This window comes from Lindgomyces ingoldianus, assembly GCF_010093535.1.
Source record: "Lindgomyces ingoldianus strain ATCC 200398 unplaced genomic scaffold BDR25scaffold_24, whole genome shotgun sequence".
Taxonomy (NCBI): domain Eukaryota; kingdom Fungi; phylum Ascomycota; class Dothideomycetes; order Pleosporales; family Lindgomycetaceae; genus Lindgomyces; species Lindgomyces ingoldianus.
This window is the reverse complement of record NW_022985185.1, coordinates 976,834-998,729: the sequence shown is the minus strand read 5'-3', so window position 1 is coordinate 998,729 and position 21,896 is coordinate 976,834. Positions and strand designations below refer to the sequence as shown.

Here is a 21,896-nt window from a genome sequence, read left to right as displayed (position 1 = left end):
ATATTATCGAAGAAATAGTAAGAAACAATCCGTCAAACCTGTATCAAATCCCCCCTCCGAGTCCCAGTCCCCAAATGCTCACTCTTTGCAACTGTTTCCCACCGTCATCGCACCGTCCGACTCGTCCGCCTTGAACCCTCCCAGTGCATTAACAGCAACCCACTTCCCCTGAGCCTTTAAATGACGCCCCGCAGCACTCGCAAACTCGGAAACAGGAATATCGCAGCCCAAGAAGCGAGGTTTCATCAAGTTTCAAGCCGGGTTGTTAGTAACCCATTGGCCCTTGAATATATGTTTCAGGTTGAACGAACTTTGAACTTTGTTCGAATCGAAAAGAGTTTCAATCTTGGAAGGTCCTGGAATTTCTGAGCAGGCACGGCACGTCCACTTTTGGTAAGGCCTTGTAATTGAGAGTTTCTTTGCTATGTTCGTCTCACTGCTTCACGATGTGATGACCAGACCTTGGGAGGCGGAAAAACTAGCACCCGTACAATCAGAATGTCGAATATACCTGCATTCAAAGTCGACGACACCTACATCGCTACATATACTACAATGCCATCCATAATCGCCATAAAAAATTTCTCTTTTTCCCATTCACTTGTCCACCCATAGTACCCCACATTACCGAAGGAGTTATACACAATACAGATAGCCGCCCATCGCGGGCAAGAACAAAGGAAACATGCGCAGAGCATAGCCATCACACACTAGGCCTTGTTCAGAATCTCTCCTCTACTCATCAGATTCATCTCATGGATTATTGACCACCACCACCACCACCACCACCACCACCTGCGCCACCACCTCTGGCCCTCTTCCCCCCTTGATGTCCCCCCTCCCCATCCCCACCATCATCTCGTCCGCGCTTCTGTCCTCGCCCCGCGCCAGGAGCACTTCCACCGCTAGCCCCGGGAGTAAATTGCTGGGCATGCGGGTTGAAGGACCTTGGACTATTCTGACCTTGACCCGACTGGCCTCCTTGCTGTTGGACATTCGTCTGGATATGTCCACCGCCACCACGGCCGCGACCACCACCGCCTCTACCGCCGCCGCGGGGGAGCTGTGATGCGCCAGCGCCTTGAATGCTCATTCCCTGGTTTTGGTTCTGTTGGTTCTGTTGGTTGCCTCCACCACGACCGCCCCCGCGGGGAATGCCGCCTCCTCGAGGAATCGCGGATTGCTGGCCTTGCTGGCCCATAAGGTTACGGAGTGCAGCAGGTCCGGTGCCGACGTTGTCCCTAGAAGGTCTCGCTCCGGGTTGGTTGGGCTGCTGTTGCTGCTGTTGATTGAAGGGAGTACTCTGAGGCATCTGGTTTTGCGACCCCATAAAGCCAGGCTGAGGAAGTCCTCCAAAGGTCCCAAAGCCTGGGACGTTCTGAGGTGGTTGACCCGGTCGATTTTGACCCATACCTTGACCTTGTTGTTGGAACGGCTGACTTCCTTGACTTTGTCCAAAATTGCTGGGACGGCCAAACGTACCCATCTGGTTGGCTTGCTGTGGCTGAGTAAATGAAGGCTGACCGAAGGGGTTTGCCTGCCCGAATGGATTTGCAGTTGCTCCGTTAGGTTGAGGTGTAGTTTGAGCTTGAGGTTGCGGACGCGACTCAACCTGTGTTTGAGTGGGCTGAGCAGAGCTAGCAAGAGCAGATGGTACTTGCAGCTCTGTCGACGGCTTAGGTGGTTGGACTACTGGGGTCGGCCTCGCTTGATCAAGCTTCTCGACCTCTACCCATACCTCCGCGACCCTTCGGTCAGGGGTATCGTTCGCGGCCTGTTTTACAACCTCGAGCTTAGCGTTGAGCTTCTTCTGTCTGACCTCAGTTATGTTCCTTTGAGCCTTTTGTTTCTTTTCCAGCTCCTCCCGCGTCTTAGCCTTGGCATCCTCAACCTTCTGGGCCGTGAGGCTTTCTTGCTCCTGTTTGAATTTAGCGGTAGCTTCCTCGACCTTCCTAGCAATGATCTTGCCCTGCTCTTCCTGGGAAGGTGCTTCGGCGTCTTCCCTAATCTTGTCCTGTTCCCCTTTGTATTTCGCTTCCACTTCTTCCCTAATCTTCGAAGCGAGACTTTCCCTTTCTCTAGATAGTCCGGTCTTTATGTTCGTCGTGATCATGGACCTCAAGATATGATTGGTTTTAACGGATTCCCGCAGTTCCTTTTCGTTCCATGGGCCATATATTCGATCGCCTGCATCTCCCGTTGGCTCCGGTTTAGGGGTGTTTGGCCCCTTCGAAGGGTCTTCTGAGAGGGGTTCTTGATGGCTCGACACAGTAGAAACCTGAGTCTTTCGCACGCGCTCAATCTCAGCTTGGTGCTCTGATGTGAGGCGCTGGATTTTGGCATCATGTTCGGATTTGAGACGTTGGATGTCTTCTAGGTGTTCAGTCTTGGCCTTCTCTCTAGCTTCCTTGACCATATCGCCGCCTTTCTTCTGTACTGATTTCGTGCGCTGCTGAAGCTTCTCGTCGCAATCTGTCTTTTTGGCAACGTATTCAGCCTCGAGCTCGGCACGTCGCTGAGCATATTCGGCTTCAAGCTCTGTGCGTCGCTCAGCAAGTCGGTCGTCTCCAGGTTTTGTGCCATTTGACACGTCGTTTCCTGAGTCTGTAAGCGTGGCAGCGGCCCTTAAACCCTCAACTTCTTTCTGCGCAGCGGCTAGCTCTTCTCTCAGCTTCTGGTCGCTTTCCGAGGTTTGGGCCATGACTGTAGTGCCTTCCAGTGGCCGCTCAGACTCCAATTCGTGAACTCGGGCCTGGGCTCGCTTAGCCTCGCTCTGGGCCTGTGCGAGTTCATTGTTGAGACCAGCGATGCGTTGCTGCAACTCTCCCTGTACCAAAATTAGCTTTGACCCATTAACTCGTACTGTAGCAAGGGACTTACCACTTGATTCTCAAAATCGCTGATCCGAGATTTCATGGCCTCGACTTGAATGTGAAGAGCAACTGCCCTATTTGATTCCTCAATGGCCTTCCTCTCTGCTACTATGATATGTGCCTCCAATGCTTGCTTCTCCTCGCTCGAAAAGTTGGAGCCGCCCTCATCAACCTGTCCCTCTTCCTGGGCATTCGCCATGACAGTATCAGCCTGTGCATTTGCAACTGCAACCGCTTCGTCACGGGCAGCCCTTGTTGATTCAAGCTCTTGCTGAAGAGTCGAAATTTGTTGCTGGAGCTGGTCCCGTTCCTGACTGAGAGTCTGATTGGTAGAGTCCTTTTCTTTAATTTGGGCGGAGAGAGTCTTCGACCGCTCCTTAAACTGTTTGATCATAGTCTCTCGGCGTTCATCAAATTCTCGCTTCGTCTCTTCCACTGATATCTTTTTCTCGGCCTGTAATCGTTCTTCGAACCCGTCAACCTGCTCCTGCAAAGGTTGCTTCTCCGCCCGAGCTTCATCGCGCTCAGTTTGCAAAGTGTCGATTTGCGTCTTGAGTGCTTCGAGTTCGGCTGGGTCGATGCGGTCATATTTCTGTAACACGTCCTGATGGCGTTTCTGCCAATGATCTCGATCCCGCTGGAGGAGTTCGAGCTCACCATCTTTGATCGATAGCTCGCCCTCAATCTCTTGCACCCGTGTTTGGAGGGGTTGAATCTGACCAAGCAATTCCTCGACCTCCTTTGCTTTCTCGGATAATTGGGTCTGGGCCTGTCGAATTTCATTGCGCAAAGTGTGATTGCTCTCCCGATAAAGGTTGAGCTGTTCGAGACTCTTTTGGACGCGATCATAGCTCATCGCACTCTCCTTGTTCAGGACATGTGCTTGTTGTTCGGTGACTAACTTCTCGCGAGTTTGGTCGAGTTGGCTCTGGGTGTACTCCAGCTGTTGCTGCAGGCGTTTGGCATCTTGAATAGCAATCTCATGTTGGACATCCACGATTTCTTTCTCTTGTCGTAAATAACGGATAACATCTCGGAGCCCATCTAGGTCGGCGTTCGAACTTGCAGCATCTGGCTCTCCACCGGCGACAGAAACACGACTCTGTTTTAGGTTTGCGATCTGGGTGCTAACATGCTCAAGCTGTTGGTGAAGGATCTTATTCTGTTCCTTGACCCCATCATTCCTGGTGCGGAGCTCCTCAATCTCGCGTTCGTATCGATCTTTGGCTTCCTCCCAGTGCGCTTCGGTCTGCTCTAACGCGAGACGAGCAGTTTGGCCTTGAGACTTGATCTGCGCGACGTCCGTCCTCAGCTTGTTGTACTCCTCACGAAGGTCTCGAAGATTTTGCATCGCTTCACTGTGTTTCATAAGCTCGTTCTCATAGTCCTGCTGTGCTCGTGTTGCAATGTCAGCCTGCGCCTTCAAGTCTTCTCGTGAGAGCGCCGCCTTTTCCTTGTATCGTTCCGCGTCGTCCTTGATGCGAGTGATCTCCGAATTCAAAAGTTCCTTTTGCTGGTTAAACTTGACACTCTCCTCCTCGTGTTTCTGCCTCAACGCTGAAAGCTCAGTGTTGGTGGTAGCAAGCTCTGACGAAATCTCATCAACTCGCTTTTCGAGGTCACTGATCTTTGCGTCCTTCTCGGCAATGAGCTCGTCCATTTCCTGTTGGTGCTGCTCGCTAGTCTCGTTAACACTCTCCAGTTGCTCTTCGGCATCGAGCGCAATCGCTTTGTACGTCTCGACCTGTGTCTTTGCGGACTTGACTTCTTCTCGAGCGGCCTCAAGCTCGCTCCTGAGGTCGGCCATTTCGAGGCTGAGTTGCTCCTCTCGGCTCATTTCGTCGTCGTTGCTCTCTAGAGAGCCGTTCATATGCCTGCTTGGGCTGGAGTGAAGAGTTTGGGTGCGTTCTTCGGCGATTCGCAGCTCAACCTTCAATTCGTCGACACGGACTTGAAGCTGGTCACGCTGCGTTTTCACCGTGGCAAGCTCAGGCCGAATATTGTTCAATGCTCTTGTCAGATCATCGATCTTCTTGCGGGTTTCAGTCGACTCATATTCGCGTCGCAAGGAAGCCTTCTTGTTCTCCTCAACCTCATCCTCTAGCTTTCGTTTAACGGTTTGGAGTTCTAATTCGAGGGAATCAGCTCGATTTTGCAAGCGGCGTCGATTCTCTGCGTCTGTTGCCTCCCGCTCATTCTGCATATTCTGAAGGTCGTTCATCATCTTGTTAAGTCGGGACCTCTCATCCAAAAGGGCTTTGTTGTCGTCGCTAAGGCGGGCTTCGATCGACTTGGCCAACACCTGCGAAGCTTTGAGATTGCTGTTCTCTCGTGCCAGGCTGTCCGCCATATTCTTCGCTTCAACAAGCTCCTCTGCGGTTTGCTGCGTGCGAATGTCCTGTTTTGTAGCAAGCTCTTGGAAGGATTCCGCGCGCTTCTGAATCTCGCTATTTTCCGTTTGCAGTTGGCTGAGCTTGGTTTGAAGTAGACCATATCGCTCTTGGGCCATGCTAACCGCATGACTAAGCCTAGAGTTCTCACTATTAAGTTCGCTCTTGTCCTTAGCAAGACTGTCGACTTGTTGCTTTAGTGACGTTAAGTCTGTGGCACTTTCGTGCTTGAGCGCATCTAAATGGGCCTGCATATCCTTCAGCAACTTGGCGTACTCTGCGAGTTCCGTGGGGCGAGGTGTTTGTTCGACGCTCTGAGCCAAGTTCCCAGGTGGAGGCGTAATAGTAGCCCTTCCATCGACTGACTGACCAAGAATTGATGCTATGTCTGATCCCGGGGGGATCTGGCCGCGGTTGGTGACCATTCGGCGGAACATATCCCGTTCTTTGGTGGTGCTCTGCACTCGGACTGTGAGAGATTTGAGTTCGTCCTGACATTGGGCGAGTTGGTTCTTGACGTGTTCCAGCTCCTTTTCGGTCTTCTCGATTTGTTTTGTGTTTTCCTGTGCTTCAGTTCCTTCGTATTGCTCGGCGACTTTCCGAATTGCAGTTAGGACTTCCTGGTTCTTGTTCTGAAGCTCCGCGACGTTCCTAAACAACACTAGATGTTGACTGATCAAGCGCCCGGTGGCTGTCGAGTCATCGAGCTGGTCTTGAAGGACCTCCCCATTGTCAATCTGCCGCAAATAAGCCTGCTGTGCAGGGTTGAGAGCCTCGAGGCCTTGATCTCGAGCTTGCTGCTGCACTAACAGAAACTTGAGCTGTGAGCTCACGTCGCGAAGTTGTTGATTCAGTATTGCGATTTCACGATGGTTGCCCTTGATTTCGCCCTGGTATTTCCGGGCCTCTTTCCGTGCCGCTTCCCGATCCTTGACTGCTTCTTCCGCGATAGCGGACTGCTCGCCGTATCCAGCCGTTAAACGCTCGTTCTCTTCACGAAGTTCGTCCAACTCGGGCGCCTTGTTCTCTAGCTCCTCAAACATTTCGTTCATAGACGCCCTCAGCTTTTCTTCTTGCGCTCGGCTCGCCCGTAAGTCGGCTTTCAACTGCGTGTTCTCTGCGAAAAGCTGTGAAACAGACATGCCACTCCTGCTTCTCGAGCCTCCAGGAGTGAAGGCGACTGGCGATCCGGCTCTTCCAGGGGTGTCGAAGGAAGTATTGATTCCACGTCGTGGGGTTCCTGGCATACGGGCCGAATGCCTCAGTTCAGAAACATTAGATTCGAGAACCTCAACCTGCGCCTCCAGTTCAGCCACCCGAACCTCACCGGCCTCCCTCTGATTGCGTTCCGATTCAAGCTCAGCCTGCATCTGACCAAGTTCTTCAGCAGCGTTGTCATTGATGTGATCGGACTGTGCCTGAACCTCCTGCAAGCGCGCCTTGGCCGTATCCGCAGCGCGTTCCTGAAGTGCAGCCAGTCGCCGAACACCATCAATCTCCGCACGGTATGACTCGTTATCCTTGGTCGCCGCATCCTGCAGTTCCTGGATCCTCACCAGAGATTCCTCCACTTTCTGGTCCAGCTCTTCTAGGCGCAGGCGCTGCGACGCCTCAGTCCGGCGAAGAGAGTCGATTGTTTGGCTGGCATCCGCATTGGCTCGTTGCAGCTCGGAAATTTGGGCGTTCTTTTCTTTGCGGAACTTGGTATTTTCGGTGGCGCGCGTCTTCATTTCAGATTCATACCAGTCATTGTGCTTCTTCAGGAGCTCGATTTCCTGTTGAAGACTCTGTTCACGGAACTTTGTACTTGTAGATGCATTCTCCAGAGATTGATTCCTCTCTTCTAGCTCAGCTACCTGCTTCCGGTAACCGACAAGCTTCTGGTGTTGGGCCGAAAGCTCCTGGGCAAGTTGGTCGTGGGCGGCGGATTTGGCGTCATGGAGGGCAACGGCGTCTCGGTTCTGAGCCTCGAGCGTCTTGACACGTGATTCGAGCGTCTGGACTTCGGATACGGAGCTCGAGGTAGAAGACTTCAATTGTTCGAGCTCTGCCTCGACCTGGGTACGGGCATTTTCTATAGGACGCTGCTTGTCAGGAGGAGCTCGGGGTCGAGACACAGAGGTGTAGGCTTACCTTCTGAGCTGAGCCTCCTCCTCAGCTCCTCGACATCCTTCAGAGCTTTGTCGACGGATGCTTTGAGAGAGCGCGCGCGGGTGTCGCTGGAGCGGACAACGGTCTCAAGCTCCACGTCGGAGCGGAGCTGTTCGGCCTTGATTTCATCGAATTCTCGCGCCTTGGCCTCGATCTGCACAAGAAGAGAATGGATCAACTCAGTAGTGGGGGAATCAATTAAAGATTGCAAGGAAGGCTCGGGAATGGAGTAGGACGCGGCGAGGTAGCCAATGTCCACTGCAGCCGCAGCCATGGTGGGAAGGAAGTGCGGAGGGCAGGGCTAGCGCATTATCGAGAAAGAAAGAAAAGGAGAGCGGGGGCGGTTGGCGACAATAATGGGGATTCAAATAACACAGGCAGACAAGACAGAGTCGCGAGGGCAGAGAAACAAACGAATGGGTGCACAAGCCAGCGGCGTCTTGGCACCGCCGCATGCATGATTTCACGCCAGCACCAGCACCAGCACCAGTACCAACCGTGACCCTTCACTCCCACACCCACTACACCCCGTCTCTCACCCCGACCAACCTTCACCACCTCTACCACCCGGTGGAACAGCCTCTCTTGGCCCTGGTGTGCGACTCTTTCGCTAGACGCTGCACACACATCAATACCTCCACCCCCCCAACCGCAGCTATGTCCTTCCTCAAGGCCAGCTCCGCTGCATCCAGACTGGGCGCCCCATCTCCCACGCCCTCCAACTCCTCAAACAGCGGCGCGAAGCGAAAGCGACCCGCCGATGATGTCGCTGCTTCCACCGTCTACTCGCAGCCCTTGGACACCGGCACTGGCAACCACATCTTCACCCAGGTCACATACACTATCGAGTTCCTTCGTGGCAAGAGCCGATGGATGACCTTCCAAGAGATTACCGAGTACCTCAACATCCCGCTTCACGAGGACCACCTTCGCACGCAGCTGGAGGTCATCTTCCGCAGCCCCACCACTAGCCGCATCGAGCACAATCCCCGGGACAACACCTATCGCTACAAACCCAAGTACGACATCCGCAATGCTGCGCAACTCAAGGGCTGGCTCCAGACGCAGAAGTCGGCGCAAGGATTGGCTGTGCGGGAGCTCAAGGATGGCTGGCCGAATGTGCACGAGGAGATTAGGGAGCCGGAGCGGAAGAGGGAAATTCTAGTCAACCGCAACAAGAAGGACCAAGTCGCTAAGACGGTGTGGATCAACGATCCGTCTCTCATGCACAACCTTGACGAAGATTTCAGGAACGAGTGGCACAAGATACTGCTGCCCCCAAATCCGGACGATCTGCGGAACAAGCTGGTAGCAGCGGGTCTGAAGCCTTCTAGCGCCCCTCGTGCGGCTATGGCTGCGAAACCGAAGGAGAAGAAGAAGAAGGCGCCAAGGCGGGGCGGCAAGCAGACCAATACCCATATGGCGTCCATCCTCAAAGACTACTCCCACAAGAGGAAGTAATTTTTATTTCTCACTGCATAGCATCGGCGATAGGGATCGTTTATCGGATAACCTTGCATGGCGTACGTGGAAAATTTCCTTTTGATTTGCATGGCATGCTTAAGGATGACTGGGCGCTCGGACTCGGAGCTCTCTCACACTGTAACTACTACACGAGTACAACATGAATGTTTTCCTGGGCCATTGTGAAATTTATATCCAGCCATAGACAAGACCTTGCCCCTGAGTATGAATATGAACATACTTGTGTTCTCGAATCTTGACACCAAGCAATGTGAGCATGACCTTATGGTCCGTGCTTGAAATTTAGTGACATCAACCTTGAAGCTCCCTCCAATGCTCTCCACCAAACTGAACATCAATCCTCCCAACACCAACTCAATGGCACCTCTAAACCCACCCAGGGCTCTGTGCTCCCTCCAAAGGCTCTCGACTCAACTTCCGCCTCGACCCACCACAACAGCCCCAATTCCCCGAATACCGCTTTGCTGCACAGCCCCTCTCCGCAACACATCCACTCACTCACCACCCCATTCACCCCCCAAATCCTCCGTCGATCCCGCAGAAGTATCCCACTTCAATGCGCTCGCATCCAGCTGGTGGGACCCACACGGTCCTTCTCGCCTCCTGCATCTCATGAACCCGCTACGGCATACCTTCATCTCGCGCTGTCTCGACACAACGCCGCCATCCACCAACCCCCTCCCGGAGGAATTGCGCTATCTCGATATTGGCTGCGGCGGAGGAATATTCGCTGAGTCTGCTGCGAGATTGCGCACAACGGCCTCCGTCACCGCGATCGATCCCACTCCCGATGTTCTCGCCATTGCTGAGGGGCATAAACGACGGGATCCGGCACTCATGACGAAGGGGAAGCTGACGTATTTAAATACATCGATTGAAGAGTTGCCAGTACCCGGCTCCGAGGCGGAGAAATTCGATGTGGTTACGCTGTTCGAGGTCCTCGAGCATGTTAACGCCCCGGGGCCATTTCTAGAATCAGTAATTTCGAATGTGAAACCGGGGGGCTGGTTGGTGTTGAGTACAATTGCACGGACGTGGACGAGCTGGATGGTGACGAATGTTGTTGCAGAGGATGTGTTGGGGATTGTACCGAAGGGTACGCATGAGTGGCAGAAGTATGTTAATGAAGGGGAGTTGAGGGAGTGGTTTGCGGAGAAGGGGGGTTGGGGAGGGAATGGAGGCGTGAAGGCTATGGGCGTGGTATATGTGCCAGGTTTGGGGTGGAAGGAGATTCCGGGAGGGGAGGCGTGGGGGAATTATTTCTTCGGGGTTAGGAGGGATGGGTGAGTGCGCAGAGCAAATAGATGTTGTAAGATAAGTGGGTCGCAGTACGACAATTATACAAGATACCCGAAATGTACAGTATAGCACCAAGAACTCTTCAATTGATTGACCACGCTCAAAAGGTCCTCCCAGTTGTTCCTTCATCGACTGGAGCCAAAACCATCGTGTCCTATGTCCACCATCCCGAGCCCCTCAAACCTCTCGTACCTCAAAGTCAACGCCCTCCTAGAACGCCTACCAATGCTAATATGTTATGCATCTTTCCCAATCGCATCAGACACCACCCCACTCCCTTGGACCAAGATTCTAGACCTACTATATCGTACACCCCTCGTCCTTTCCACCCATCCTTCAATCCTGCCCATTCCTCTCTTTCCACAACATCAAATACCTCTGCCCGTCCCACTTACCCCCGTTAGGACCCTCTCCTTCCTCCCCATCCTCCCCCACCTTCACCTTCTCTACAACCTTGCTCACAAACGGCGTCAACTAATCCATCAAAAAGTCAGCGCCCATCCAAATCCCAACCAATCCCCTGAACAAAATCTCACGTTTGGGCACTTACATTCGTCTCCTTCAAATATATCGGTTCAGGGTATGTCCGTATCTTGCTGTAATCCGGCTTAAAGCGTCCGTATTGGTTTATCGCGCCCATACTGCCAACGCGATTGCCTTTGTAGAAGCCCTTATTGACCATTTTTGTCGTGAGCGGGAGGCGGCGTATGCGGCGGTAGAGGGGTGCCGTAGGTTTGAACATGGTGAATATTTAGTTCATGGACGTAAAGGTAGGATTTATGATGGCTGGAGGGGAGAACGGTGAATTGAACAATGAATTGAAAGGTGAATCGACTAGAGCTCGGAGCTCGTCGGCTGAATTCCGGGATCATCATCATCAAGGGAAAAAAAAGCCTATGCCAAGATTTCGCGCACGGCTTTCCACCAATTTCGAAGATTCTCCAGGGCTCCCGTTTCTAGCTACAACGAACAGCTCGACCGAGCACTAGATTGTACCACGATGCCGCCGAGAATATCCAGAGGCTCGCCGCCATCCACCAAACCCCGTCCCTCCATCCGCAACCCCAGAAAATCCCAAAAGCGTGCCCTCGACGCCTTTTCCATCGCCTCGCACTCCACCACCTCCCACCAAAAAATTCGACAACACCGTCTCGGTGAATCGGATCTCTCGTCTCGCCGTAAACGGCCCCGTGGTGAAGATGAAGGTCCGGAGGATAGCGAGGACGAAGATGCAACCGACGCTCGGAAAAGGAAGATGAAGAAAGTGGACAGTGGGGAATTGAGTCTGGACGAGGGGAGTGACTCGGAAGGGAATAAATGGACGATGGGACGTGTGAATGAGGATGATGATAGTGACATTGATAGCGACGAGGCATTTGGGGAGAGTGATGAGGAGCGGTTTGAGGGGTGGGTTTTTCGGGGGAGTGTGAGTAATCAGAAAAGGAAAGGGAAGCCGAGGAAGAGCGCAAAGGTTGTGGATGATGAAGATGAGGCAAGGATTGAGCAGATTGATCTCGATGAGGGAGAGAGTGCAGATGGGGAGGAGGAAGATGAGGATGACTTGGGGGAGGATGCGATTGATCTTGCGACGGCGTTGGATCAGTATGAGGATAGCGAGGAGGAGAGACCAAAGAATAAGAAAAATAAAAAAGCGAGGTTTGAGGAAAGCGATGGTGAGCATAGCCAGGAAGAAGACTTTGCTCTAGACGGAGCCTCCGACCTCTCCATGTCAGATGAGGACGACGATGCTGATCCCTCCAAGATGGAAAAGCTAAAGAACTTAATATCATCATTGCCAACAGAAGAAGAAGCTCCAGCCAAAGGCACGCGAAAAGTTGAGGTTCATGAATCCGGCACTCCCTCCGAATTCGGCGTCCTCAGGAAAGTCGACATTGCGAGCTTCAAACCCAAGGTCACAGACCCGGACCGGAAAAGGTCACTCAAACTGTTACGGGATGATCTGAAACCGCCTAAACGGAATGACATTGCTAGGAAGCTCAATGCACCCCTCCCAAAACGTCAACAGGACAAGCTAGATCGGACTGCCGCCACAGAGAAAACCAACGAAACCCTGGGACGATGGGTAGATACTGTCAAGCACAACCGGCGAGCCGAGCACCTATCCTTCCCTCTCGTGCATCCTCGTGCTGGGGAAACGTTCGGCGAGAGCCGCCTCCAGCCTACTACAACGGAAGCTCCTACGAACGACCTTGAGAGCACCATCCAAAAGATCCTCCAGCAAAGCGGCCTCTCTAATGGGAAGGACGACGAACAGCAGATACAGAAATGGGAAGAGCTGCAGATTAATAAGCTGCCGCTTGAAGAAGTCCAGGCACGCCGGGCGGAACTTCGCAAGCAGCGAGAACTACTCTTCCGCGAAGAAGTTCGTGCAAAGAGGGTGAAGAAGATCAAGAGCAAGGCTTACCGGAGAGTTCATAGGAAGGAACGCGAAAGGATAGAACAGCGAGAAAGAGATGCTCTGAAGGCGGACGGTGTAGATGTCTCCGAAGATGAGCGCGAGTACAATGATCGCCGACGCGCAGAGGAGCGAATGGGTGCAAAACATCGAGAGAGCAAGTGGGCAAAAGGCATCAAAGACAGTGGTAGGGCGGCCTGGGACGAGGACGCTCGCGCAGGTGTGACCGAAATGGCTCGTCGGAATGAGGAGCTTCGGCGAAGAATTGAGGGCAAGGAGGTTCGTGACGAGGATGAGGTTGGCTCCGATATATCTAGTGAAGAGGATGAAAACGAAGGTGGAGATGATGCAGACGGTGCCCAAGGACTACAACGCCAGCTGGGTCGCTTGAAGCAAAACCCTTTCGCTACTGACCAATCCAAGCTGGGCTCTATGATGTTCATGCAAAAGGCTGAGGCGGCGAGGAAGCAGAGAAATGACCAAGAGATAGAGCATCTACGACGAGAACTCGCAGGAGAGGAGGGCCCGAGCGAAGACGAAGACGAAAATGCTGCGCGCGCTGGCCGTCGAAAATTCGGCCCTACAACTAATGCAGGTATCCCCACCATACAAAGTAAACGCAGTGAGTTCGAGGAGAGACCGGATTTCGATGAAGAGGCAGCCTATGAAGGCGCAAATGATAACGCCGCTCAAGACTCTCTGGATGATATCACCAAGGCTACACCCACCAAGTCAAAGCAACCCCAAGGAGCGGCCTCACCAAGGAATGTTGTGGTAAACAACCCTTTCTTAATGAAAGCATCGAAGGAGAAGAGGCCCAAGAAGATGGAAGCCGGTCAAGAACCTGACCTCTCGTGGAAAGCGCATGATACAATCCAAGCCAGCCAGCAGAAGGCAAAGCCGAAGACCAAAATCAAGATCAAAACGAAGTCATCAGACGACAGTCTCCCTGAACCTGAGATCAGTGCGCCAGACGCGGACGGCTGGCAAACTGTCACGTACGGTAATAACACCAACCAAGATCAGGATGACACCGAGAGCGAGGGTGTTGACCTCGGCATCGTACTACGCAATCAGGAGCTCACAGCCAAAGGCTTCGCAGGTGATGACGTCGAAGCCGATTTCGCCGCTGAAAAGAGGGCCATTATGGAAGACGAAGATGACAAGGTTATCGACAACACACTTCCAGGCTGGGGCAGTTGGGTCGGCGAAGGACTCAGCAAGTGGGAGCAATCTAAGAACAAAGGCCGCAGCCTCGTCAAGCAAAATGGTATACAGGCAAATAAGCGGAAAGATGCGAAGCTCGAAAGAGTCATTATCAATGAGAAGAAAGTTCGGAAGAACAAAAAGTATCTTGCGAGCTCATTGCCGTTCCCATATGAGACTAAGGAGCAGTATGAGAGGAGTTTGCGGTTACCAAAGGGGCCAGAGTGGACGACAAAGAAAACGTTTCAGGGTGCGACTAAGCCGAGGGTTATTGTTAAGCAAGGGATCATCAGGCCAATGGCGAAACCGCTGGTTTAGAGTCTCGCATATGATCTTGCCCACAGGCTCTGGGTGGGATAGATGCATTGTTACCATATGTAGCTTTCCGTGGCAAGACTGTGACGTTCTTAATGAGCCTCATTTTGTGAAACGTATCTCCTTATGGATCCTGTGACATGGAATCGAGACTTCCAATGACCTTTTGGTGTTACAATTGCTTCATATAGAATGGCGTGCATCAAGTGCCGCCCAGAAGGTTCGTCACCTAACCACCCCATTTTGACACAGGCCCGCCTGTCCCGTTCGTTCGGCAGCGACTCTCTCCCGGATAATTTCTTGGCTTGGACATCTCCTCTTCACGTCAGCTTCCAACGCCACCCTTCTTCGTGAACAGCTCATTAATCGTTGTTCTTTATCACCCGTCTCTTGGTGTGGATATCAACGGCTCTTACATGCTTCCCATCAGGCAGATAAGTCACATAGACTCCCGTAGCAGTAGCATCCACTCCGCCCTTTCAACCTAGTCGCGCACTACAACAAGAATCCTATCTACTACCTACTTAGAATCAGCACCGAGCGCTTGCACCCCGTATTACCCGACTGCGGGCCAGCGTTTCCCCGACTGCAGGAACCAACTCGTGCATTAGCCATGTATCGCAGTGGCGTTTCTTTTTGGCCCCCAACCCGGATGAGCATCAATCCTTGCTTCCACCCTGTCCAATTCTCCCATTACCCGTCGTTAATTATTGCTTGGTTTCCAGTGAGCCTAAACCTTAAATCGTCTACACTCGTCCAAGTTCTACAAAGACTTGTCATTTGCCCTATTCCTTGTCTGATGGATGAGACTGCTTACTTCTTTCGAGGACGACATGTTTCTCCACATATCACAAGGTAGCATCGACTCTCTTCTCTGGACTCTCTTAGCCACGCCACTGGGTACCTATTTTACTCCGCTTCCCATGTGTCCGTTCTCACAAGACCAAAAAGTGCTAACACTATGTCCTCGATGTTTCTCTCCAAGGTAGATGATCATGCTGTGCTTTGCTCTCACCATGGCCATACGAATGTTTATTTATTTCTGAATTAGTTGTATAAAGCTAGATTTCTCAAGTTTCTTCTGATAATGGAGTGCGAGCTGTCGATTCACGAACCAAACCCTCAGCGCTTTTTAATCTTGGACACACTTTCCTACTCTCGCCTATATGAAACCTTACCTCATTGGCTTCTTTCACTACGTCGTTCTGTTATTTCCCCCCTTTGGAATCCTCGACCGTCATGGGTCCCTTATCGTCCCTAATAAGCTTTTCATTATTAGCACTGCTACATGTAAGGTGTATCGGTGCAGTCCCGGTAGAGGATGCCATATGGCATACGTCCGGCAATGTAGTTTGGGAAACGATAGTCATCACGGAGACTACAATCATATGTCCACCAACATTAGGTTCTATAACTGCTTCGATGAAGCACTACACAGCTACCGTTTTACGACCGTCGACACTGATGAGCTATAGCGCGCCGATTTCAAGTCTTCGGAGCCCATCCCCAATGATGTCGAGTTCTGGTGCTTTTCCTGAGTCTAGGACGATCTATTGGAGTTCTTCGCATGGAACACAGTGTTCCACATCATCTTTGGTGAGTTGGATGGAAGTTCTCAACTTGGACCAATTAGTAAGGGCGTTGATAAAACATAAAATAGCATGGTTTATCCACCAGAGGGTTTTGGTATCTTAACGGGATTTTCTGACCATAAGACACTTCCATGAAAATGTCACCCATTTGCCGTACGGCCGAAACTTCACAACGAACATCTCACCTTCCCCATCATTCCAAGAGACACCTTGAAACTTCCTAACGCGGTACACCCTTTACTTCTAAGCCAGGCGGACTTTACCTACCATCACGTGTGTTTACTGACCGGTGGAAGGCTCTTTCTCATGTCTCTCCTTCAGGGCACCCAAGACCCATTTCAACATCGCATCTGCGCAGCTCAACCCACGCTCCAACGACTCCCTCCGATCCTGATTCTTCTATTTCCGCTCGTCGTACAAGCCATTCCTCTTCGTCAATATTTTTAACGCATACAAGAACCGCATTTAGAAGCGCAGACGTATCTACAAGAACCCTTAGATTCACTACTTCCGCCCTTGTTCCTAGTACCACCGTGCAGTTCAGTCCGTCGACGTTACATCCTTCTCAAAGTCCTACTATTACCTCTATGGGCCACGGACCTTCGGTGGAATCATCCTCGTCTTCATCTTCGACTAAAGAGTCATGGTGGAAGGAAACTTGGAAAAGCACCATAAAGTCGGCCGGTTGGACGACGAAGTCTACGAGTACCTCTGCCCCGGAAGATGATATCTTCGTACCGATCGCGAAGGACAATATTCTCTCTCAGATACCGATTGGCAGACATCACCCTGTTAAAAAACTAGGGATCGAAGACAGTGACACGAGAACTATACAAACCAATAAATTCTATGCCAATTTCTTCCTCGGGGGCCAGAACCAGCCAGTGTGGACGCATCCGTATGTAATTTGGTGGACAAAAGGTGTGGCTAAAGTAAGCGCTAAAGAACCTGATATGACGAGCTGGGGGATAGGTATCGACCAGACCGATGGTGATGCGGTTGAATTCCCACCAGGAGAGCAAACTCCTGTCAAGGTATATCCATGGCGCGCAGATTGTGCAAACGGGGCTTATGAGAAAGTAGTACTATTCGAACCCCCTTTACCACGATTCCCTTATCCTGTCCGCCCAGGAATTAGGTCCCGAGACGATCCTGACAACAGACACTCTTCTCCCTTTCTCTGTCAATGTCAATCTCCTTGCTAAGAAGGACGATTTGGAGCCGACTCTGACTATCCCTTGCGTGCAGGGTATGGCTTTCGTTACTGGCGGATACAGGAACGCGACCCCACTTATACAGAGTGGCATTAAATTCAGGTCTATGAGCAAACCGATCAAGGTCGACAAGTCAGTAAAGTACCGCGTGGTAACATTGGATGGAAAGACTTGGTTAATCTACGTCAACCCCGTCCCAACTGCCCAGTACGATGCCACAGCCTTCAGAGTCATCGACAGTCAGAACTTCGTCGGCCCCCCCAACTTCAAGGGTACCATCCAGATTGCAAAGAACCCGATCAGCGACGACGGTGAAGCCATTTACAGCAAGGCTGTTGGTAGCTTCGTCACAGAAGCGACTCTAACCGGTTCTGCCAACAACGGCGTCGGTACCTACACCATCAGCTACACCAAGATTGGCAAAGCCCCCTTGCTCATATTCGCCCTACCTCACCACATTCAATCCCTATCCCCAGACCTCCAATCCTCAATCACCAAGCTCCAACTCCGAACAACAACAAAGGGCATGGCCACCGCGCTCTTCACCGAAAATCTCACAATGCTCGAGCCAAACCTCCCAACAAACATGACCTTCGCACCATGGGCACCTGGCATCACTTCCGCTAAAATCCTGTACTCCCCCAAAGCCATCGAAGCCATCACCTACACCGCAGACCGCGATATCCGGATCGCCATATCCGAAACGCCAGACTCCGAGAGTTTCTACTACGCGGGAAAATCGCTAGCGAAGCTCGCGACACTAGGCTGGGTTGTTAAAGATGTGCTCAACAACCCTACTCTTGTCTCCCTAGCCCTCACAAAGCTCAAAGAAGAGTTTCAAGTCTACGTTCAAAACAAGCAGAAATACATGTTGTTCTATGACGATGACTGGAAAGGCATTGTCTCCAGCGCCGGCTTCACCAACAGCCCAGGTGCCGATTTCGGAAATACATATTACAACGACCACCATTTCCATTGGGGATATTTCGTGTACACAGCTGCTGTTATTGGGTATCTCGACCCGGACTGGCTCAACCAAGGCGACAGTAGAGCCTGGGTTAATATGCTGGTGAAGGATTTCGCCGAGAGTGATAAGCAAGGCAGAGACTACCCGTTTTCAAGAAGCTTTGACTGGTGGGCGGGCCATTCATGGGCGAAGGGGTTACTTGAGAGTGCAGATGGGAAGGATGAGGAGAGTAGTAGTGAGGATGGGTTTGCGAGTTTTGCGGTGAAGATGTGGGGGAGGACGAGTGGAAATGTGATGATGGAGAAAAGAGGTATGTTGGTTGACTGAGCCCCACCGCCTCAAATCCCGACCCCCTCTTAATTAGTCAGCATAAAATGCGAGGAGGGCAGCTTTGGCTGGGAATAGATAGATGAAAGTGTAGTGCTTTGCTAACGATACTAAACCAGGCAATCTCATGCTCGCTATCCAAGCCCGCTCTTTTTCAAATTACTTCTACATGCTGGACAACAACACAAACGCCCCGCCACAATTCATCGGCAACAAAATCAGCGGAGTTTTCTTCGATAATAAAGTAGACCATACGAGTAAGTGGCTCTTCCTCCCCCGTCCCAATATCATCCCTTCTTGTCCTTTCTTCCGCACCCCAAACTAACACTCCCCTAGCCTACTTCGGCCCAGACTCCTACCTAATCTCCTCCATTCACATCCTCCCAATCTCACCCGCAACCTCCTATCTTCGTTCTAAAGCCTTCGTGCGCGAAGAATGGGACCGTTTCTTCTCCGACAACCGGGCGCTCCAAGTACCTGGTGGGTGGCGCGGGATCTTGATGGCAAACCTTGCGATCATAGATGCGAAGACGGCGTGGGGATTTTTCAAGGATGGGGTCATGGGGAGTTGGGACGATAGATGGATTGATGGTGGCGCCAGTAGGACATGGTATCTTGTTTGGTGTGCGGGGTTAGGGGGAGCGCCGCGGTGAGGTGAAGGGAAGGGTCGATGAGAATACCGGATGAAGCTGGAGGGAGAGAGGTAGATGTGGGTAGAAGATGGTTGGATGTCCAGCACTTGATTGTCAAGGCTTAGATACCTATGATCACTGAATGAATTGCTCTCCACGAACCCTTCTCATACCACGAGCACTAGATTTACAATTTCCTTGCTACCGATGCTTAGGCCACTATTTTAAACCCCTGACAACCAACTCAAACCATCTCTTCGAAGACTCTCTTCAACGCCGATTAAACACCTCCCACACCCATTTGTTCAGATTCGACACCTAATATCTTACAAAATCACCCACTACAACAATCGACATTCGTCCTTCGACATTATAAAGGGAAAAAAAAACCATTGTCCTCACTCCACAAGGTGAGAACCATTGGATATTAGAAAGGGAGGAAGGGTATCTAGTCCATCCAATGAGCCTTTTTCAAAGGGCCTAGCCGAGATAGAAGGTTTGGTAGATATCCGATGAGAAGAGGAAAATATACACAAGAAATAAGAAAAGAAAAGTCTCTCCTTCGCCAACATAATTGTGCGGAAAGGTGGGTGGATGAGGAAGATGCCGCACTGCAGCATAAAGTTCGGCAACTAGATAAAACCCCGGTTTAATTCCTTCCCCAGAGGTTTCGGAAGAAGCTGTCACTCAAATCGCCCTTAGCATCATCCGGATAGACGTAAAAAGCGAGGGCAATAATAGTGTATCTGTCTTCCAATCAGCATTCCGCACTTTAAATAAATCTTGCATTCTAATCCCTGCATGCAGCTGCAGGGATGAGTGGAAGTTGGTAAGACTTACGTTCCCAGACACATAGCGCCCTCAAGATAATTACTCTTTCCGTCCTGGATGAGATAATTCACGACTAAGACTGATAGGAAGAACACGACGGTTTCGAAGCTCTGGAAGTGGAGTGTCATGGGCTTGTCCATGATCCAGCCGAGAATGACGAGGAAAGGAGTTACGAAGAGTGCGATTTGCATGCTGCTGCCGATAGCTACGTTGATGGCTAGGTCCATTTTTCCTTTGTAGGCGACGATTACGGCCGTAACATGCTCGGCAGCATTGCCGACAATGGGGAGGAGGACGAGACCAATGAAGGTCTTGCTGATGTGTGCGGTTTGGACGATGGAGTCGATGCTGTCGACGAGGTATTCGGCGCAGACGGCTACGAGGATGGTGACGAGGACGAGGGCGATGCCGGCGGCGATTGGGGAGAGGATTTGACCTGCTTCCTCTTCTTCCACTTCTTCCTCGGGTTCTGCCGGCTCTGTGGGTGAAGTGGAAGCCGATGCTGAAGATTCGCCTTGTTGCTCAGCTTGAGCTTGAGCTCGAGCCTCGATGTCTCTCTTGTTTTTCTTACTTTGATCCTGTTTGAAGAGATTTTTGTGGGTGTGCAATTGGAAGACGAGATATAGAATGTAGAGAAGGAGTAGAATGATAGAAGTTCCATGGGAAAGAAGCAAGATATTCTTATCGGTCTCCTCGTCCGTGGACGTGCGCAATGCCGCGTACAGCGTTGCAGGAATGATCAAGGACGCAGAAGAGACAGCCATGAGGGAAGACATGGTCGATGCAACGGTCGAGTTGAATTCTGACTCTTGTTGTCTAATTCCTCCAGCCAAGAAACAGCATCCGAGCACCTGCACGTGTCAGTGTCTGCATATGACTGAGAAGCAATTCAACTCACTAGAAGGATGTTGGAGAGGATGCTGCCGAGCATGCTGGATTGGACGATGCGGATTTCGCCCTCTCTCAGCGCAACGATGGAAACCTGGAGGAATCGGTCAGTTACTTGTTGTCACGTGGGGGATCGCTGGGACAGATCAACTCACAATTAATTCCACCGCATTTCCAAAGGTCGCATTCAACAGTCCACCCAAGCTGTCGCCCAATTTGGCAGACAGCTCCTCAGTCGCAAAGCTCAGAAGGGCAGCAAGAGGAATGATGGCGATGAAGTTGAGGATGAAGACGGAGGTGGGGCTCCAGTGCAGAGCCCCAGCGATGATGCCGAGCGGAACAAAGACAAGGAAGACATTTGCATAGTTACTGCTGAGCGTCGCCCAAGTCACGGCAGCGATATGCTTAGGGAGCGCTTTCCAGCGCGATTGCTGCTGAGGTTGCTGTTGGCCGAGGAGTGGTTCAGTCTCACCATACGCAGAGCCGTTAGTAGGGGCGGGCATGTTGGGTCCTGAGTAGCTGGTGTGACGACCGAGACGATTGAATTCGCGCCTTATGTCTTTGTGTACTGCTATAGATGCGGACGCCAAGCGCGTAATTAGCCAAGATATCGCCGCTGAGAAGTGCCCAGAGATGAAGATGGATGTTGGGGGTGCTGCGCCTGGCAGAGTCACGGACGGTGCTGGCCAGAGCACGCGAAAGTGTGCCGGTGTTGAACGCCGGGCCAAGCCAGCGACAAAGGACGGACGAGGGTCGAACAGGAATGGAGAGAATAGGAATGGAGAGGATAGGAGAGAGCGGGAGGCAGAAAGGCTCTTACTCACTCATTCTATCGTCTGGAAGAGAACTTGGAGTTTTCGGACCGACGACGCCTGGAGTGGGGAGAGTGGCTGTAAAGTAGGCCACTGTGGCTCGCCGGCGAACGTCGGCGTGTGGGAGGGATGTTGTTTGGCTGTTTGTGGGCTGTAGGGCGCGCGGCAGTGATGTTCAGAGTCGCAAAGAGCGGGGGGGAAGAGGGCGCAGCAGTCTTCAGGCTGTGGAAGCAATATCAAGCAAGCGTCGGGCGATGATGGAAGCCCTGGGAGGTTGGGGAGCTATTAGACTACTAGCCAATGAGGGAACATTCCGTAGCAGAGCTCGTCTGCACAGCCCGGATGCCCAGGAATCAAGACACCTGCCGGACTGCTTCTGCACAGGGGCGCACATTTGTCGCTTGGCCGGCATCCTTCACTCCCCGGAATCGACAACCTGACGATCGTGTCGGTAAGCTATTTAGTTGACACAAAAGCCACAACCCAAAACGAACTTTT

At 51.8% G+C, this 21,896-nt stretch overlaps 8 protein-coding genes across 8 annotated transcripts; 4 read left to right on the top strand and 4 right to left on the bottom strand.

Annotated features, from left to right (window-relative positions):
• Positions 1 to 510: 510 nt before the first annotated feature.
• On the bottom strand, positions 511 to 776 carry BDR25DRAFT_305007 (uncharacterized protein). Its single transcript, XM_033690330.1, has one exon. It carries the CDS (start codon positions 702 to 704, stop codon positions 534 to 536), a length of 171 nt encoding a protein of 56 aa, XP_033545471.1. The 5' UTR covers positions 705 to 776; the 3' UTR covers positions 511 to 533.
• A 6,561-nt stretch (positions 777 to 7,337) lies between these two features.
• BDR25DRAFT_231528 (uncharacterized protein) lies at positions 7,338 to 7,688 on the bottom strand (the record flags this gene model as incomplete). The annotated part of the gene is made up of 1 exon (XM_033685380.1): positions 7,338 to 7,688. The coding sequence occupies one exon, from the start codon at positions 7,686 to 7,688 to the stop codon at positions 7,338 to 7,340; it is 351 nt and encodes a 116-aa protein (XP_033545470.1).
• Positions 7,689 to 7,918: 230 nt separating this feature from the next.
• Positions 7,919 to 9,094, top strand: BDR25DRAFT_305006 (transcription initiation factor IIE, beta subunit). The gene has a single exon (XM_033690329.1). It carries the CDS (start codon positions 8,072 to 8,074, stop codon positions 8,873 to 8,875), a length of 804 nt encoding a protein of 267 aa, XP_033545469.1. The 5' UTR covers positions 7,919 to 8,071; the 3' UTR covers positions 8,876 to 9,094.
• Positions 9,095 to 9,511: 417 nt separating this feature from the next.
• Positions 9,512 to 10,186, top strand: BDR25DRAFT_326769 (ubiquinone biosynthesis O-methyltransferase; the record flags this gene model as incomplete). The annotated part of the gene is made up of 1 exon (XM_033692297.1): positions 9,512 to 10,186. The coding sequence occupies one exon, from the start codon at positions 9,512 to 9,514 to the stop codon at positions 10,184 to 10,186; it is 675 nt and encodes a 224-aa protein (XP_033545468.1).
• A 44-nt stretch (positions 10,187 to 10,230) lies between these two features.
• BDR25DRAFT_265398 (uncharacterized protein) lies at positions 10,231 to 11,041 on the bottom strand. Its single transcript, XM_033686918.1, has 2 exons — positions 10,749 to 11,041; positions 10,231 to 10,672 (listed from the first exon to the last, which is right to left on the bottom strand). The coding sequence occupies exons 1-2, from the start codon at positions 10,938 to 10,940 to the stop codon at positions 10,535 to 10,537; spliced, it is 330 nt and encodes a 109-aa protein (XP_033545467.1). The 5' UTR covers positions 10,941 to 11,041; the 3' UTR covers positions 10,231 to 10,534.
• Positions 11,042 to 11,150: 109 nt separating this feature from the next.
• On the top strand, positions 11,151 to 14,138 carry BDR25DRAFT_290394 (Utp14-domain-containing protein; the record flags this gene model as incomplete). The annotated part of the gene is made up of 1 exon (XM_033688514.1): positions 11,151 to 14,138. Exon 1 carries the CDS (start codon positions 11,199 to 11,201, stop codon positions 14,136 to 14,138), a length of 2,940 nt encoding a protein of 979 aa, XP_033545466.1. The 5' UTR covers positions 11,151 to 11,198.
• A 2,176-nt stretch (positions 14,139 to 16,314) lies between these two features.
• On the top strand, positions 16,315 to 19,077 carry BDR25DRAFT_373273 (endo-1,3-beta-glucanase Engl1; the record flags this gene model as incomplete). Its single annotated transcript, XM_033697273.1, has 4 exons — positions 16,315 to 16,761; positions 16,811 to 18,218; positions 18,355 to 18,492; positions 18,572 to 19,077. 4 exons carry the CDS (start codon positions 16,315 to 16,317, stop codon positions 18,886 to 18,888), a joined length of 2,310 nt encoding a protein of 769 aa, XP_033545465.1. The 3' UTR covers positions 18,889 to 19,077.
• A 439-nt stretch (positions 19,078 to 19,516) lies between these two features.
• Positions 19,517 to 21,089, bottom strand: BDR25DRAFT_316078 (vacuolar calcium ion transporter-like protein /H(+) exchanger; the record flags this gene model as incomplete). Its single annotated transcript, XM_033691571.1, has 4 exons — positions 19,517 to 19,613; positions 19,708 to 20,549; positions 20,597 to 20,680; positions 20,742 to 21,089. The coding sequence occupies 4 exons, from the start codon at positions 21,087 to 21,089 to the stop codon at positions 19,517 to 19,519; spliced, it is 1,371 nt and encodes a 456-aa protein (XP_033545464.1).
• Between the last annotated feature and the right edge of the window lie 807 nt (positions 21,090 to 21,896).

Excerpts from the sequence above, each read along its gene's own strand:
- BDR25DRAFT_265398 (XM_033686918.1), bottom strand. The coding sequence starts at position 10,940 with ATGTTCAAACCTACGGCACCCCTCTACCGCCGCATACGCCGCCTCCCG. Across the intron at positions 10,673-10,748 it reads TATATTTGAAGGAGACGAAT|TTGACGCCGTTTGTGAGCAA; the intron begins GTAAGTGCCCAA and ends TTGATGGATTAG.
- BDR25DRAFT_305006 (XM_033690329.1), top strand. The coding sequence starts at position 8,072 with ATGTCCTTCCTCAAGGCCAGCTCCGCTGCATCCAGACTGGGCGCCCCA.
- BDR25DRAFT_305007 (XM_033690330.1), bottom strand. The coding sequence starts at position 704 with ATGGCTATGCTCTGCGCATGTTTCCTTTGTTCTTGCCCGCGATGGGCG.